Raw genomic sequence first — 17094 nt, forward strand, 5'->3', positions numbered from 1 at the left:
ACCCCTGCTGAGGTCGACCTCACGTGAGGATCCACAGACATCAGTCATGATGGACAGTCATGTTGGAAGGATGAGCCCACATCTTACTGTACCATTAGGACAGAGGTTCTACCAGGAACCAGACATCGTTTTTTCAAAACAGACCTTTAAAATGTTGAATATCAGATCAGCTGAGGTCCAGCCTTTTGGAAGGGTGGCACTTGCCACCTCCCACCCCCATCAGACTGTTGACAATGCCAATTCCTGGGCCCCACCCCTGGTTCTCAGTATGGAAAGCTCAGGGGCTGAATTCCAGGAATATGAGTTTTTTAATTTCCCCAACTAAGACTCAAGCTTATTAGAGTTGAGAAGTACAAAACTGGTCCAGCGGTTTCTCAATTCAGCAACTTCAAATTCATCAGGAATACTGGTTAGAAATTTCCAGTAAGACCTACTTAATGAAACTCTTTGCCAGGGCAGCCCAGGAAAAATCCCCTGGGGAATTTGTGCATCCAGATGCAGATGGCCCTGAGTCCAACCGCCTAAGGCCCAGGAAGGCAAAGAAGCTACCATCAGCCTCAAGCAGCTCAGAAAGGTCAGAGCTGAGCAAATGCAGTGACGTGCACAGCGAAGACACTTTGAAGATGAATCATTGGAATAGATGCTCTTCCCTCTGGAGAAAAAACGAAAAACAGAATGAAAATACTCCACAGTGCCTGGCATGTAGGAAGACACAAAAAAATGTCTGGAATTGAATCTTCCATTTACTTAACAGTTTTTTAGTCTGTAAGTATCTTCTACATCCAGACATAATAATAGCCATTGAGTGCAGTGTGCGGGGCTTCCCAGGTGACTCAGAAGGTAAAGAACCCACCTGCAATGCAGGAGACAGAGGAGATGTAGGTTCAATCCCTGGGTCAGGAAGATCTCCTGGAGAAGGAAATGGCAACCCACTCCAGTGTCTTGCCTGGGAAATCCCATGGACAGGAGCCTGGAGGGCTACAGTCCGTAGCGTCACAAAGAGTCAGACACGACTGAAGTGACTGAGCACACACGCAGGCAGTGTACATACCAGACAACCTGTTACTAATTTTACATGCATTGGTATATCCAGTCTCACTACAGTCATACCAAGTAGGAACTGTTATTAACTCCAGTTTATACAGAAGGAAACACAGGCTCAGAGAGGTCTAGGAACTGTCCAACTAACAACAAGAGCTGGAGGCACTCCTTGGAGTGAGTCCAAGGATTGTCCAGCCGAGGGACACTTGTCAGCTCCACCACCAAAGGGCTCAGGAGCACCACATTATGCAGCTGTGCAGCTGCAACAGTTCCCCTTGTCCTGATCAACTGGACTCACTCCACTTTAATGAGGGATTCCTCGAAGTCACTCAGACTCTAGTTAGGAAATTTAATAGGGTTTAATGGAGGTTAACAAGGCACATCCAACTTTCCAGCCAGGTTTTAACTTACCAGAGCTGAACAGAGATTAACAAGCCCAGGAGGTGTAACGGCACCTGCATGATTTAATGGGGTTAATGAAACTGTCAGAGGTTGGCTGAGAGGGACAGAGCTGGAGCACACCTCTGTTAATGAGTCAATCTGCTGAAGGTCAACAGACATTAAAAAGCAGATGCTGGCCCTGGCTTGCCCTGGGGAACCACAGGGCTAGCAAGGAAAAGAAGACCACAGCCAACGTGCCAACCATGCTCCATCCTGGTTACTGGGATCTGGAATTTTATTTTCTTCTTTGTGCTTTCTTGGTGTTGTCTAAATTATTTAGAATGAGCATGAATCATTTTCACCAAAATTGTAAAATAGCAAAGCAGGTTTTTTTTTAAGTGCTCTCAAATGCATTTACTCTCCCTTTGTATGGTTTGTTGCTGCTGCTCCTGCTGCTATGTCGCTTCAGTCGTGTCCGACTCTGTGCGACCCCATAGACGGCAGCCCACCAGGCTCCCCCATCCCTGGGATTCTCAAGGCAAGAACACTGGAGCGGGTTGCCATTTCCTTCTCCAGTGCATGAAAGTGAAAAGTGAAAGAGAAGTCGCTCAATTGTATCCGACTCTAATGACCCCATGGACTGCGCCTACCAGGCTCCTCCATCCATAGGATTTTCTAGGCAAAAGTACTGGAGTGGGGTGTTTCATCGTCCTAAAACCTGTGGAAAACAGTAAGAGAAATGAAAACAGAAGCAGTAATACATTCTTAAATTAAGCAGCACTTAACTGCTGCAGAGGGCTGCCACCTGTTACCTCCGAGGGTCTTTGTCACACGCTACAAAACAGCAGTGTACAGAATGACACTGGTCAGGGGGACAGTGAGTCCTCCTCTGTCTCCCAGATTGCTGCAGTTTCTGGCCTGAGCACTTACTATCTGCCAGGCCCAATATTAAGCTCTTTACGTTCTATTGTTCTATTTGATAAATAAGGAAACAGAAATTTAGAAAGGTGAAACGGTTTGTCCCAGGTCAGCAGAGAATGGTAGGTGGGGATAAGTCAAACACAGGTCTGTCTGACCCGAGTCCAGTGTGCCTGGCTGCCTACTAACTGGTTAAGCTAGTATTTTGTGGAAGCATTGTTTAGAACAGTGAAGAACTCTCAAATATGTCAAATAATAGGGGACTGATTTTAACAGCATTACACTTATATCAACATTGTGAAATATGTAATGACATAGAAGGCTGTTCCTATCAGTTTAGAAATAGCAGATATGTATATCTATGTATGCATATTATATGAATATATATGTGTGGGCGGGTGTGCATATTTATATATCGTATGTATACAGTTGGCCCTCCATATCCACAAGTTCCAAATCGAGGTTACAAAGGGCCGACCGTACCATGCCGTTTCATATAAGGGACCTGAGCATCCATGAATTTTGGTATCTTTGGAGATCCTGGAGCCATCTCCCTGTGAATACAGAGAGATTCAGACTGTATACACTGCATGTGTGTGTATGTGTGTATGTATACACACACATTCCTGAATCTGTGACTATGGGCATATCTGTAGGCATATCAAAACATCTACCAACTCCATGTGTAGCCTGCTGTATCTATGATTCAGAGAAAAGGGGAAAGGTCAGGAAGGAAAGGGCTTTCTGAAAATCAAGGGGGCTTCCTGGAAAAAAGGCTCCTCTGTAGGCCCTTGAGGGAAATGGAAGACAGGAGACAGGAGTGAGGGCAAGTCCAGTCCAGTACAGAAACCCTCACACGCTGGACTGAGGAGCTTGTACTCTGGAGTCACCAAACCTGCTTTCATTAAACATGGAAATGTGATCAAGAAGATGCTTGTGTGTCTACCGGGAGCCAGGGGGAATCTGGAAATGGACTCTGCCCTCCAGGAGCTGGGAATTTCAGAGTTCACACCCTGACAGGGGTGGAAAGCAGTCCTTCCACTGCTGATATCCTAGGATCTGTGAGGAAGCCTTGGAGCCTCCCGAGTTCTGATGAAGGAGCCGGGTGTAATGAGCGCTGAGGTCTTGGAGAAGCCAGTGAAACTTACAAAGTGTGATGAGCTTAATTCAGCCAAGGTGGCTAATGAGACTTCCTGAGAGCGCACGGCCACCAGCAAGGCTGGACTCTGCTAAGGGAGCAGAGGCAGCATACCCGTGCCCACCCATACCCCTCTGAGCATCCTCCTCACGAGACACGGGGCGGCAGGAGTCAGAGGGCCCCAAGGAGAGCCAGTGCCGCCGAGGGGCAGGGGTCAGACTCAGGCTATGTCAGCAAGCAACTGCCTGAAATGAAATCATGTGATGAAGCTCAGCACCGCTGGGAAGAATGAGGTCTAAGAGAGCTCAGCTTGCCTGCCAGGGTTTAGCTCAACTAGGTGAAACTGAAACTTGTCTGAGCCCACAGTCCAAGGAGGCCCTGCCATCTCCAATGGTAAGGGTATTTTCTTTGTGGTTGCTCATATCATCTTCAAATGCATACTATTCCTGTTTCTATCTAGGAATGTTTCCAAAACTGAACATGAAAAAAGAAAAGTGGTCAGGATGACCTGTAGCAATGGTAGCATTTATTTGTTAAACACCTACTAGGTGCTGGACACGGGGCTAGAACACTTAAGTTCACAGTCATTATCCTCACAGAAACCTGCAGAGAAGCTGTTACCATCCCTAGTTTTCAGATGGTAACTGAGGCTCAAGAGCTGTTAGAAAAACTCAGGATCCCAATAGTCTAGAGTGTTTAAGGGGAAACAGCCCCCTGCATTCTGGTAGCCCAGAGCAATAGTGACAGAAGGATGCTGTTACCAACAGAAGATTATGTTTTGTTCAGTAGCTCCCATCCAAAGAAACAGAAGGAAAAAAAAAACATATATATATATATATATGGGATGCATCGTACACTCCACATAGTAGGAAAATACAGATCCCTGACCTAAGGTGCCTTTAGAGGATTTGGATTGCAAAACCCTAATGTCCTTTGTTGGATGCTTTCGAATTGTGGTGCTGGAGAAGACTCTTGAGAATCCCTTCGACTGCAAGGAGATCAATCCTGAATATTCACTGGAAGGACTGATGCTGAGGCTGAAGCTCCAGTACTTTGGCCACCTGATGTGAAGAGCTGACTCACTGGAAAATACCCTGATGCTAGGAAAGATTGCATGCAAAAGGAGAAGGGGGCAACAGAGGATAGGATGGCTGGATAGACTCAATGGACATGTGAGTGAAAGTCACTTAGTCGTGTCCGACTCTGCAACCCCATGGACTTATACAGTCCATGGAATTCTCCAGGCCAACATACTGGAATGGGTAGCCTTTCCCTTCTCCAGGAGATCTTCCCAACCCAGGGATTGAATCCAGGTCTCCCACATTGCAGGCGGATTCTTTACCAGCTGAGCCACAAGGAAAGCCCAAGAATACTGGAGTGGGTAGCCTATCCCTTCTCCAGTGGATTTTCCTGACCCAGGAATCGAACTGGGGTCTCCTGCATTGCAGGCGGATTCTTTACCAACTGAGCTATCAGGGAAGCCAATGCACACAAATCTGAGCAAATTCAGGAGATAGTGGAGGACAGGAGAGCCTGGCATGCTGCAGTCCATGGGGTTGCAAAGAGTTGGAAGTGACTGAACAACAATGACAACAACATCCCGCAGGAGTTAACCTCATGCCCAGGACTCCTAACTCTGTGAACTTTCTGGGTCCCCTCTCTTCTCTCCTCAGCTTCCAAAGGAAGTTAGAAAAAGTGTGCCCTGGGACTCTGGGATCACTGTTTGAGAGTGGAAGTGAAGTCACTCCGTCATGTCGCACTCTGCGACCCTATGAACTGTAGCCCACCAGCTCCTCTGTCCATGAGTTTTCCAGGCAAGAATTCTGGAGTGGGTTGCCACTGCTAAGGGGAATTTGATTAATGCTATACACTGAACTTGCCACCAGGTGGCGCCTTCCCCTTAGTCAGTGGCAACCCCAGGCCACCGGGGAAGGCTCAGGGCTATTTTCTGTGCCCTTCATAAGCTGCTGTGTTTGGCAAACGCCTTGATTCATATCAAAGCAAAAATCTGGACAGTCAGAGCAGAAAGGGACTTAGTTCTCTGGTCCTAACCCTTCATTTTACAGATGATACCAAGGTCCAGTGGGAGCAAGGAAGTGCCCAAGTTCACACAGCAGGCTGAACTCTTCACTGCTGGGTGTATTGCTTTTTCCACCATGCTAACTGTTCTCACTCTCCCCTGAACACCTCCCACACGTAACCTGAGACTGCCAGAATCCTACCCTGAGCCAGAGCTGGCTCAGCTTCCCTGCCATTCCCTGCTGTTTCCTCACCAGGCCCTGAAGCCCAATCCCCAGCTGCTACAATAGCAGCAGGAACAATAGCTCAGGTTTACCACTTCCTACTCTGGGCCAGCCTGAGAGCTTCCCATTGGTTATTTAATCATTACTGGATCTTGGCAATGTCGCTGCAAGCTATTCTGCTTTCCTTTTTACAGAAGTCTCAGAGAGGTTAAGAAACCTGTACATTGCCACACAGCTCATCTAACCAGTTCATCTGGCTGTGAGTACAGGCCCTCGGGCCAATCCCAACCTCCCTGTTGATACCTGCCTGGTCTCTCATGCTGTATTCTCTGTTTCAAAACACTATCAAAGACCTTTCCCCCTCCTTTGCCTGACAAGAATTCAGTGGGGTGAGGAAAGGTATTGTTAGCCCATCTTAGAGATTAGAGGACTGGAGCCCTAGCAGATGATTGGTCCGAAGTCACCTGACTCGTGGGAGACTTGGATATGGAACAAGTTTCCACCACCAGCAGGACATTCTAGAAGACTCTCTACATCTCATAGCCCAACCTACACCCCTGCATCTGTCCCTGAAAATCATGGAACTCAGTGGCCAAAACTGCAGGTTTGGGAGACAGCCGGTACTGGGTCTGCCTGCCCTGTATAAGTCATGTGACCATAAACTACCCTCTGTTGTTGTTGGGACAAGTAAGTGAGTCCATGTAGGTTGAGCACTGCTGTTGGGTACACAGGAAGTGCTTAGTAAATGGTGGCTACTTATCGATATGATTAACTAAAGCTCTGTATTTAATACTCCTGCTACACGATCTATTAGGTCTGCACTGTCCAAATGGTAGACACTAGCCATGTTTGCTGGCTTTTGAATGCTTAAAACTTTGTCCAAACTGAGATGTGCTTTAACCTGTGTAAAACACACCCCACTTTCAATCAGTCTGGAAAGAATATGTAAAATATCTCAATAATAATTTTATGTTAGCTACATGTTGATATTATATTCTAGGCATATTGAGTTAAATACATATATCAAATTTAATATTAAATATTACATTGGCCAAAAAGTTCTTATGGAAAAACCAGAACAAATTTTTTTGGCCAACCCAATATATTATATATATTTAATATACATATTTTAATTCAATAATAAATTCACCTGTTTCCCTTTATTTTTTAATGTGGCTACTAGAAAAATTGTAATTACATACATGGCTCCCTTTGGTGACTTGCATAAGAGAAATATACTACTATATTCTTACGTTAAGAGCACTATGCCACTTAGTGCTGCCTTAGACAGTTTCAGAAACTCAGCTGCCTCAGCCTGCCTGCCCCTTGGTTTGTCTTAATGATGCGGGATATAAGGGCTTTGAACCAGGACTCTATTCACTAGCTATGTGCCTGTGGGCAGGTCGCTGTAATCTCTGTGCCAATCTTTCCAAAACAAGCAAACCAAAATAAATGCTCAATGCCTCACAAGGCTATTGCAAGGATTAAATAAAATAATAAAAATAGCTCTGCCGTGGACACAACACTAAGTGCTCTGCACACTTTATCTCATTTGAACCTCACAAGCCCCAGGAAGTTGGGACATTTTGTATATGAGGAAACTGAGGCTCAGAAGTGTTCAGTAACTTGCGCAGAGTCTCATGGGCACTGTCGGATTCTATGCCCCGTCCTGGAAAGAGTGGGGTTAAGTAGACAAGGGGGAAAGAAGAGTACAACTCCCCAGGTAATCTTGGGCAAGTCTCTCCTCTCTGCAGGCCTCAGTTTCCCCTTCTATAAAATGACAGAAATGTTTGGATGGTGTATAAGGATCTTTGAGGTCCCAGTGTGATGGGGTGCTTGAACGTTTCAGGAAACATAAGATTTCTGGATGGCTTCGAAAGTCCGATGCCTTCCGTTGTCCATTCTGTGGGGATAAATGTGCATTTCTGTTTGTTTTAATAACATTTGTAGGAGCTTTATATAGTGTCTATGTCTGCTTACATTAGACGCTGTGTATTATAGTTAAGAGTCTTTCACTATTTCCCATATAAACCTTGTTTTTTATGGGTTTGGGAGAGCTCAGCTGTAAAAACTCCCTTGGTTGAAAAAAAAATTTTTTTTTTCAAACAAATTAGGTTTAAATCAGGAGGCTGATTTCAGACACTTTAGAGCCTGTGTATTTTTTCTTAGCAGTCACTTTTCATTTAAAAAATGAGACTGGCTGATTTTTTAGTTTCATTTCTTTTATGAAGATTTAGGACTTCCCTATTGGCTCAAATGGTAAAGCGTCTGCCTACAATGTGAGAGACCAGGGTTCAGTCCCTGGGTCGGGAAGATCTCCTGGAGAAGGAAATGGCAACCCACTCTAGTATTCTTGCCTGGAAGATCCCATAGACGGAGGAGCCTGGTAGACTACAGTCCATGGGGTCACAAAGAGTCGGACATGACTGAGCAATTTCACTTCACTTCACTTAAGCTGGTTGCTCGAAGAGAAAGATCCAGAGCCTTTTCCAGTAGAGACCTGGGCCTGCTGACTGCCAGCTAATGCCAGCTCAGTCTTTGACTGCTGTGTGACCCCGAGCTGGCCTTGTCGCTCTCAGAGTCTTCCTTTCTCCTTCCACCCAGGCGAGCATAATTCCTGCCCTTCTCCCTTCTCCCTTCTAGTAAGGACAAAGATGTCCTTACTAGACATTTTTGTCTAGTAGAAATGAAATAGAAATGAAAAGTACTGAGGAAAGGTGAATGTACTATACAAACATCAAAGGCTGGAGCAAAGAATAACATGGTGTTTTTTACCAGCAGAATGTAGATTCCTAGAATCAGTGTTACAGTTAGGAAAGAAGCTAGAGGTCAAGGAGCCCACCCCTTCCTCATTTTATAGATGGGATCCATTCTGAGTTGGAACAGAGGAGGAGGATTCCAGGGGAAGACTAGAGTTAGAATCTAGATCCCTTTACAAACCCCCTTCTTTCTTTCTCATTTTGGAGACCAAAGAAGATTAGACCAAGAGAGGCTGTATTTGTTTGTACACACACACACACACACACACACACTCCCTGGAGGTGCTCCAGGATGTGGGGGAAACCCAAGTCCCCGGAGGCAGCCAGACCTGCCCTTTGATCCAAGCCCAGCCTGCCTTTTACCATCTATGTGACCTTGAACAAAGTTCTTCACCTCTCTAAGCCTCACCTGCCTGAGTATTAACCTCATACAATCCTCTTAAGGCTTAAATGAAATAATACATGCTAAGGGCTTAAATAATGTCCTTAATAAAATTTGACAACTTTTTTTTTTTTCAATAAAAAAACTACATTTACTGTGTGGAAGGAATAATGAGCCCTTCAAGACAGATATTTACTATTGTATGTTAATTGGTGATGATTATTAGGATTCTCATTTGTTATTTATACCCACAGTGCCAAGCACAAGGTGGATGCTCAATTAATGCACGTTGAATAAACAGTGTACTGAAAGTACACTGGCCACAGGAGAAATCAGAAGGAAATTTCAGCTTTTTATTGCAAAAATAATACTTATTCATTGTATAAAAATACATATATACATATGGCTAAACAGGAGGAAACGTCAAAATTATCCTTATTCCTACAATTCAGAGGTAGAGGTATAAATGTTTTGGTGTACAGTTTTCCACATTTTCTCCATGAATGATATTTATGTATTTATTTTTATGTAAAGCAGGTCGCTACTGACAGTCTTCAGTAAACTGAGAAGGTTTTGTTTTCCCTCATTTATATCAGGAACAATCTCTGTATCAATTATATTTTTTTCTTAGGGGCTGAGTAGTAACCCACTGATGGATTTATTTAACCAGTTGTGTAATTATAACAACTTTGGAGATCCCTTTAGATCTTTAGAAAATCTTTAGATCCCTACTAAAGATTCATTCTTTAGTAGACTAGTTCTGTGCTTAAAGCTTTATAACATCAGTATTTTCTTACAGCAAACTCCTGGAATTTACTTTGAAGTTAGTGATTATACTCCACTCCCCGTTAAAAAAAAAAAAAAGTGATGTCCTTAATTCAAATTAATAATGATACCATCTGTCACAGCCAGGTGGAGGTAGGTTTCCCAGAAAAGGCGTTGAACCCTGGGAGAGAATGAGAAAGTAAAAGGCAGGCTCCAAAGCTACTCCATGGAGATGGAGCTAATGACGGAGGAGAGGGTTGAGAGCCCGGTGCAGGAAGAAGGTCTGGACCCCTGGTGAAGAAGGTCTAGAGCCATCGGCGAAAACTGGTTCCTGAAACCCGGAGCAACTCTGCTCTGCCCAGGGACCTCTGCTTTTACAGCTGGGAGTGAAGACTGGAAATGTGGCTCGAGCGTTCTAGCGATGGAGTTAAGTCCTGGGGACATCCCAGTGACTCCCTCAGTGGGCACTGGCTGGCCCCGTGTCTCAGCTCCCGGGTGCCAGGTCTGAGATCAGGATCAGACGTGGCTGGGACCGAATGTGAGGTTCCCAGCTGTCTTTTCCAAGAGGGTTTGCGCCCGGCGGGATGGGGTTTTCAGAGCAGGCTGCCGCGGTCGGTACCCCTCGGTACCCCGCTCTCCTTTCACTGGCCGGGGCTTCAAGAAAGCAGGACCGGGTTCGCATTCTTCCCGTGCCTGGGATACTTCATGGTGCTAAAAATAGTCGCGGGCGGGTGCTCTGTGTATAGCGAGCGGATGGTCGGTAAACTCAACTGGAGTCCTGGGTTCAAATCCAGAAAACGTCTCCTTCGTGCCGGGGCACCTCCAGTGGCTTGCTCCCCGAGTCCCAGTTTCCCTGTGCGTGCCTGGATTTCTAAGGCGCTTCACAGCTCTCGGAAAGAAAATGAAAAAAAGAAAGCTCGATTTTTCTTTCCTGCTCCTCCCCGAGGGGCCTTGGGGCCTCAGGCCGGGTACCAGGGCCGCACAGCTCATTACCGCGAGGTGTTGCCCTAGTTAAATCGCCGGCCCGTTTGATCTGGCGGCGGGTGGCGAAAGGGAATAAAGAAAAAAGTAGGGGAGTCAGAGTAAAGAGAAGCTCACACCTCCGCCGCCGTTTCCTCGCGCCCATAAAACACCTTTTATTAACTCCTTCGCGTCCGGAAAGGCCCCCGTGGCCGCTCAGCCCTGCCACGGGTGTTTACAGCTCAAACTAATGGGGCCCCATATTCACCCCGATGCGGGTACGAGGCGCCTGGGACACGCCTGGCCCCGGCGCTGCCCGAGTTTCCTTTCTAGGCCCCAAGCTCCGGCCTCCAGCTCCGGATGTGGAGCGGGAAAGCGCGGAGAGACCCGCGCACGGGCGCCCGTCCTGGCGCCTGGCTCGCAGAGCGCGCCGGAGACCTGCCCGCACTGCAGAGTATGCGTTCCCTCCGGCGATCGTGAGATACAAAAGCGCTTAGTATAGAGCCTCGCATACAGTTGGCACAAACCAAACTGGTTGTCTGTACACTATTATTCAGGGACAGAAACGCCAGCATTTGCCCGCCCCAGTTCATCCCAGCACGCATCCGAGCCTTGACAAGCGCAGCCACTTTTATTTTCACCCTCACACCTAGCCATGGATGCACACGTGGAGGCTCAAAAACCTCTGCTCTCCTCCAAGGACCCGAAGTGTGCGAATTAGCCACCACGCCCCTCACCCCATCCTTTTGCACAAATCCATATACTTGCACAAATACTTGTTGAGTGCTTTGTTGCTCGGGAGAAATGCCTCACTTTGACCATGAGCACTCACAAACTTCCTTCCCTCACGTCTAAGATCATAGCTGCTCCGTCTTGCCTAGTCCTTACAGTGCGCTGGGTCTGTGTTCCACAGCCGTTTGTCGGCCCCACCTCAGCCACGGGGCTCCATGTGAGTTCTTGCACCAAGGCACAAACTATTATTGTAGGTTCATAATTTCACATAAGTGAACATATTCCGGAGGGCATTCCCCTCTTCCGAGCTACCCTGCCCTTGTGTAGCCTTCCGTTTGTGTGACGGGCCCCCTTCCCACTTGCTCCAGACCGCCGATGGCAGACACCGATGTGCAACACCCATCCACAGACAGGCCCACATGCTGGCCCACAGAAATCCTAGCCTGTCATCTCTGGGTCTAATTCATTTCCAGGTTTCCCTTCTTTAGGTTCATTATAGCTATCATGTCTCCCCATCATCTTCTAAGGAGAACTTTGCTTTTTATACCAGGAGTAAATTCTTTATCTCCCCCTGCCCTTGATTTAATTTGCAGTTTGGTTCGACATTTATCAAAAAAAAAAAAAAGAAGAAGTAGTAGTAGGAACAGGAGGTTCTCCAACTAGCAGAAACGATGGAGCAAACCGGGGATAGCTGCCAATATATCACACAGGCTTCTGCTGATTTCAAAAAATGTTTTATTAGTCAAGAGCATAGATACTGCTTTGGCAAAAGGAGGGGACGGTGAGTGGTCATATAGATTTGAGGTAGAAAAAGAGTGGGGATGGGGGGAATTAACAAACACCTGAGCAGAGCAGGCATGGTAGGTAGTTTAAATACATAAAAACTTTTCAACATAGGGAAAAGTTTTTATTTACAAAGGAAGGAAGGAAGGAAGGGAAAGGAAGAAAAGACAAGAAAGAATGGAAGAAGGAAGGAAAGAGCCGTTTTCCTTGAACTAAGTAGGAAGTGCAGTGACAAAAAATAAAATACAATAAAAACATCACTGTTTGAGGAAAAACAACAAAGGCAGCCCTTTCTTCTTCCTGGTTTGGTTCTCTTTCCCTGGCAGAAAACTATTGATTCCTCTTATTGCATTTTAATTAGGGAGGAGAGAACGCGCGTTCGCGCGGAGGGTTTTGACGGGAAGCCGAGAGGGGCGCGAGAACGAAAGGCAGATAGTGAAATGGCGAAGGCGTTTAGGGGTCCTGATTTCGCCCCAGAAGGGTTGGAAGGTTACATCTTAGCGTGCTTGGGTCCCGCAGTCCTTCCTTCTCGAATCGTGCAGCCAAGAGCCGCCCTCTCGGTTGCCATAGGGGTGGGGATGGTTTTATATATATATATATATATTTCTCTTTCTCTTCATGTATTAAAAACAATTTCAAATGACATTGCACGTGCGATTGAAGTGTGTAGTTGCAGCCGGCGACCTGCCAGCACGCAGCGGAGGCTAGGCGGGATGCTCCCATAAGACCCTGGCATCCAGAGCCGGGCACTGGCCTCCGCCTTCTTTCCTCCCGGGGCTCTGCGTCGGGCAGCTGTGGCGGGATCCTCGGCGCAGGCCTCGGCTCACTGGTTTAACTCCAGCGCCCAGACTTGCTGCGGCCAGCCTGTGCGCCCTTTAATCCTCTTCTCGCCTGGGCCCAGGGCAGGAGGAAAGCCTTCGTGCTGCTGCTGCCAGAGGACACACACAAGAAAGGGGGCGAGAGAGACAGGTTTAAATGTTTCTGCTCCGCTCACCCGGGCGTAGAATAAAAGTAGGGGTGGGGTGAAAGGTGTTGGGAGCAGTAACTGGGAGCCTTTAAATACGTGACGAATTTTTGTTTGCAAAATAGGCAAACAGGCTCATAAATTTGCCTTTATACGCCGAGTTCCCGGGGGACCCGGATAGGCTGGGCAGCTTCTGGGGGGTTGGTATTGAGAATTTTCTGCGGCTGTTGAAACTGTTGCTCGTAGGTTTGGCTTTATGGCGCCGAAGGGGGACTTCAGGGTTTGCAATGGGAGGGGTGAAAATCAACAGTTTCCTCGCTCGCGGACCTGCACCGGCGACACATCCACCGGCTTTTCTCCTTTAGCGCCTGAGCATGGATACCGGGCCGGGTCCCTCCAACCGGCTCTGGGCGCTCAGAAGTCTCCTCGAATGAGGGAGGAAGTCGGTCTGGCCTAGGATCCCCTTTCCCGGCTACTTGAAAAAAGCAGCGATATGCCGGGGGTGGGGATACGCCCAATAACTACTTCCAACCAGGCATCCCGATCCCTGGGCCTGCATCTCTTCCAGCCCAAGGCAGTGGTTTAGAGATTCGCTGACCATGGTCTTTCCCAGTCTCCCGAAGTGACTTCCCTAGATTAGCACTGCTCCTGCAGGTCAGAGAAAACCCAGGGGGGCTCTCTAGTCAACTACAACGCGTGGTGGTCCCCAGGGCAACAATCTAGAGAAACTAGTTGGGCTCCCCAGGCTGGGAATCACTGTCTTCAGAGGCCCCAGAGCCCTGGGCCACTGAAACCAACCTCCAGAAATTGTCACTGGAGAGAATCCAGAAAGGCCTAGTAGGGACTGGGATCTCCAAAGCCAAAAAGAAGTCATCAAGGTGACTGAGGAACCAGTTGGGGGGAGTGGGGAGCAGGGAAACGTCCTCTGGACAGAGAATAAACTGACTTTTTCTACTGAAGTAAACAACCCCTTGGGTAGGTGGCCTCCACATCCTGTCCAGCTCTGGGCCTCAGTTTCCCTATGTGCAATGATGAAAATAGACCAGCCTCTCCAGCAAAGATCTTTTGAAAACAACAGCTGAGTCTATATGCATAAATTCACATTCAGGCAAATGTAAGTAACAAACTCCTACAGCATTCTTAACCTGGCTTCCAGGAGAACCCAGGGATGAATCAGGACCCCTCGAAAATTTAAGTGAAATATATGGTGTGTGCATTTTCTCGGGGTCTGAAGCTTCCAACGGATTCTCAAAAGGGACCCTATGATCCTGTCCGAAAAGGATGAGGTTCCGTCTAAATTCAGTCTTACAAACACTATCCGCATTACAAATGAATTCAAACATGAATCTGCCTCCCTCCACGAAAACAATCCCACAGTTCGACCGTCTCAGAACTCCCCACAGCCTCTCAAAATCTCACGCAGGGCAAGGCAGACTCCTTGCACTGCGTATTCGGCCTGCGGGTGCTCACCACGCCCGCGCCCTTGGCTAGAGCACGCAGGTCCCCCGGACTTACCAGCTCTCTTTTTCGCTTGCTCTCGCGGCCGCCATCCGCCTTCTTCAGTTCGGCCTTGAAGGCCTCGGGGTCGCCAGCCTGTGCGTCCTTGGCCAACACGTCCATCAGGTAGGCGATGTAGCTGGTGGCCAAGCGCAGAGTCTTGATCTTGGAGAGCTTGGTGTCCGCCGGCACGTTGGGGATGCACTCGCGCAGCTCCGCGAACGCGCTGTTAATGCTCTCTGTGCGTCTCCGCTCCTTCTTGGGTCCTGAGCCTTTCCGCCGGCCTAGGCGGCCGCCGAGCGCCTCCAGCCGCCCGGGGCTCTGGCCGGGCCTGGCGTCTGGACCATAGGAGGCGGCGGCTGCCGCGGCTGCGGGCGGTGGCCCGCCGGCGGGGAAGTCCGGGGCGGCGTCAGCGGGGCTCAGCAGCCAGCTCTGGAAGTAGGGCCGCTCTTGGTGACAGCGCGAGGCAGGGCCGAAGAGGAAGGGCTCGTGGAGCATGGGGTGCGCGGGGTGCGGATGGTGATGGTGGTGATGGTGGTGATGATGTGCGTAGCTGCCCACGAGGTTCATGTTGGAGCGGCCCCTGGCCTGCGCCGCCAGCCCGATTAGCGCCGCCCCATGCGCCCCAGAGACTGCCGGGGCCACCCGTGGGCTCTGGGGCGGCGCTCTGGTAGGCACCGGCTTTGAGAGATTCTGGGATAAGGTTGAAGATGACACGCGCAGCCCGCCGTCTTCTTGCCTGCTTCGGTCGCAGGCGAGGACGAGGATGCAGAGAGACCAGTTTAACCCTTCTGCGGCCTCCCCTTCAGGGTCTGGCTTATATAAGGCCGGGGCTTTGATGTCAACCTCTCCCCGGAGCCAATGGCAGGGGGGCGGGGAGGAGGAAAGGGGGATGGCCGTCCCTGGTTTTAGGCTCTGCCACTCGACTCTAGCCGCGTGCGGGGACGGGGAGGCGCCCCGTCTCCGCCCCTCCCCCTTTCTCCCCCCCTCCCCCGTCCCCAGTTCCTGAGTTGGGGCTTCGTGATTGAGGCACAGGCCTGTCAATGCCCAGGTCGCCGTCTGCCACCCCCTCCCCGTGTGCCCAAGGAAAGGAATCATGGAGCAAAAAGGCCTTTACCTAGATTTTACAGATAGGGAAACTGAGGCGCCGAAAAAAAGAAAGGTTCTCATTTCTAGACCTTCCAGAATCCTAAATAAGAATTCCAGAGGTTCCCAATCCTGAGCTCCATCTGCTCTACTTGGCCTCAGAGCCAGAAAATGGATCGGGATGCTGGAGCAGGATAGGCCCCTAAGGTTCTCCCCTAAGCCGCCCCAGTCCTTAGTCGCCGGCCCATCTGGCCACACTGCAGCAGGCCCTGCAGCTGGCAGAGCATCCGCCAACTTTGGTCAAGTCTTGTATCTACAGCGCAGGCGGCCACCCACCCAAGTAGAGGTCGGGGACAGGAGGTGGAAGGAGATGGGTGGCAAGTAGGAAGAGGAGGGCTCCGAGCCCACAGGCATTTACTAGTTTGTTCCGGGCTCCAGAGCTTGAGATCACTCTTCTGGCCTCGGGGCGCCTGATCTGGTCCAAAGACCGGCCGGCTGACCGAGGGGCAGCCTCCTCTCCGCCGAACTCGAACGGAGGGCCCAGAGCGCAGCTACGTTGGGCCGCTGCATGCAGGCCACCGCAGTTTTGGCGTTCGATTCTCGGCGCCAAAGCTCACACTGCAAGAAATCAGCGTTTGGCGGTGAATGTACACCGAGGAGACCACCACCTCCACACTCTCCGCGGGGCTCACGGTGTGGGAGAAACTTACTACCCACTGGCGTAGAGACACGGTTCTGGCCGCACCTTCGCGATTTTACCTCCTGACTAGGGCTCTTCCGCTCGTCGAATTTTGTCCCCAGGGGCCTTTCTCTGGGCTGCAACTGGGACTTGGGAATTTCAGGGTGACGGCGCTTGCAGCTGAAGTTCTCTGTTTTATCTCCCTGATGGGAAGCTTCCCAGCTGATGTCCTCATACCTGGGCTCCTCCAGCCTCACCAGCCTTTCCCAGCCAAGCCCCTTCCCTAGGTGGGGTAGAGGGAGTGTACCCTTCTCTCAAAAACAACGTGGAGGGGAAGGCGAGAGGAGAAAAGAAATACATGTCTGCTCTTTTTAGACGTCAGATTTACTTCTTCATCCATTTTTTCAACAAGTATTTGCGTGTACAGTAAATATTTGTATTGACCCCTGCTATGTGCATTGCACACTTAGCAACCCAAAGGTAGAGGGAGAAAGGTCAACTAGCTCATTGCACAGATGGGAAAAGTGAGGCCCGGAAATGAACGATTTTCCTTGGGCTCGGGTAGCCAGTGGATACACTGTATTTTTCTTCTGTACAGACGGAATGGGGACAGTGCAGGGGGAAAAGAGGAAAAAGCTTTGTCCAGAGCCGGTTCCACTTGTGGGAGCTCGGCAGGGCTGTGGGCCCTGGAGGTGCATGGGGGAGGGAGGTCCTTGTTTCCTGCCTGAGGCGGCTGGAAACCCGCCGCTCTCCTGGGCGCCTGGCG

At 49.2% G+C, this 17094-nt stretch overlaps 1 protein-coding gene across 2 annotated transcripts; it reads right to left on the reverse strand.

Annotated features, from left to right (window-relative positions):
• Positions 1-12037: 12037 nt before the first annotated feature.
• Positions 12038-16802, reverse strand: HAND1 (heart and neural crest derivatives expressed 1). Of its 2 annotated transcripts, none has more exons than XM_061424129.1 (2): positions 14582-16802; positions 12038-13027 (listed from the first exon to the last, which is right to left on the reverse strand). In XM_061424129.1, exons 1-2 carry the CDS (start codon positions 15659-15661, stop codon positions 12926-12928), a joined length of 1182 nt encoding a protein of 393 aa, XP_061280113.1. In that variant the 5' UTR covers positions 15662-16802; the 3' UTR covers positions 12038-12925. The 2 variants fall into 2 exon arrangements, with proteins under 2 accessions (XP_061280113.1, XP_061280112.1); XM_061424128.1 differs by having other exon boundaries at positions 12038-13030; positions 14582-15448.
• Between the last annotated feature and the right edge of the window lie 292 nt (positions 16803-17094).

This window comes from Bos javanicus, chromosome 7 (genome assembly GCF_032452875.1).
Source record: "Bos javanicus breed banteng chromosome 7, ARS-OSU_banteng_1.0, whole genome shotgun sequence".
Taxonomy (NCBI): domain Eukaryota; kingdom Metazoa; phylum Chordata; class Mammalia; order Artiodactyla; family Bovidae; genus Bos; species Bos javanicus.

Coding starts and splice junctions, on each gene's coding strand:
- HAND1 (XM_061424129.1), bottom strand. CDS start 15,661: ATGATTCCTTTCCTTGGGCACACGGGGAGGGGGTGGCAGACGGCGACC. Junction 13,028..14,581: donor GCAAGCGAAAAAGAGAGCTG/GTAAGTCCGGGG, acceptor CTCTGGCAGCAG/CAGCACGAAGGCTTTCCTCC.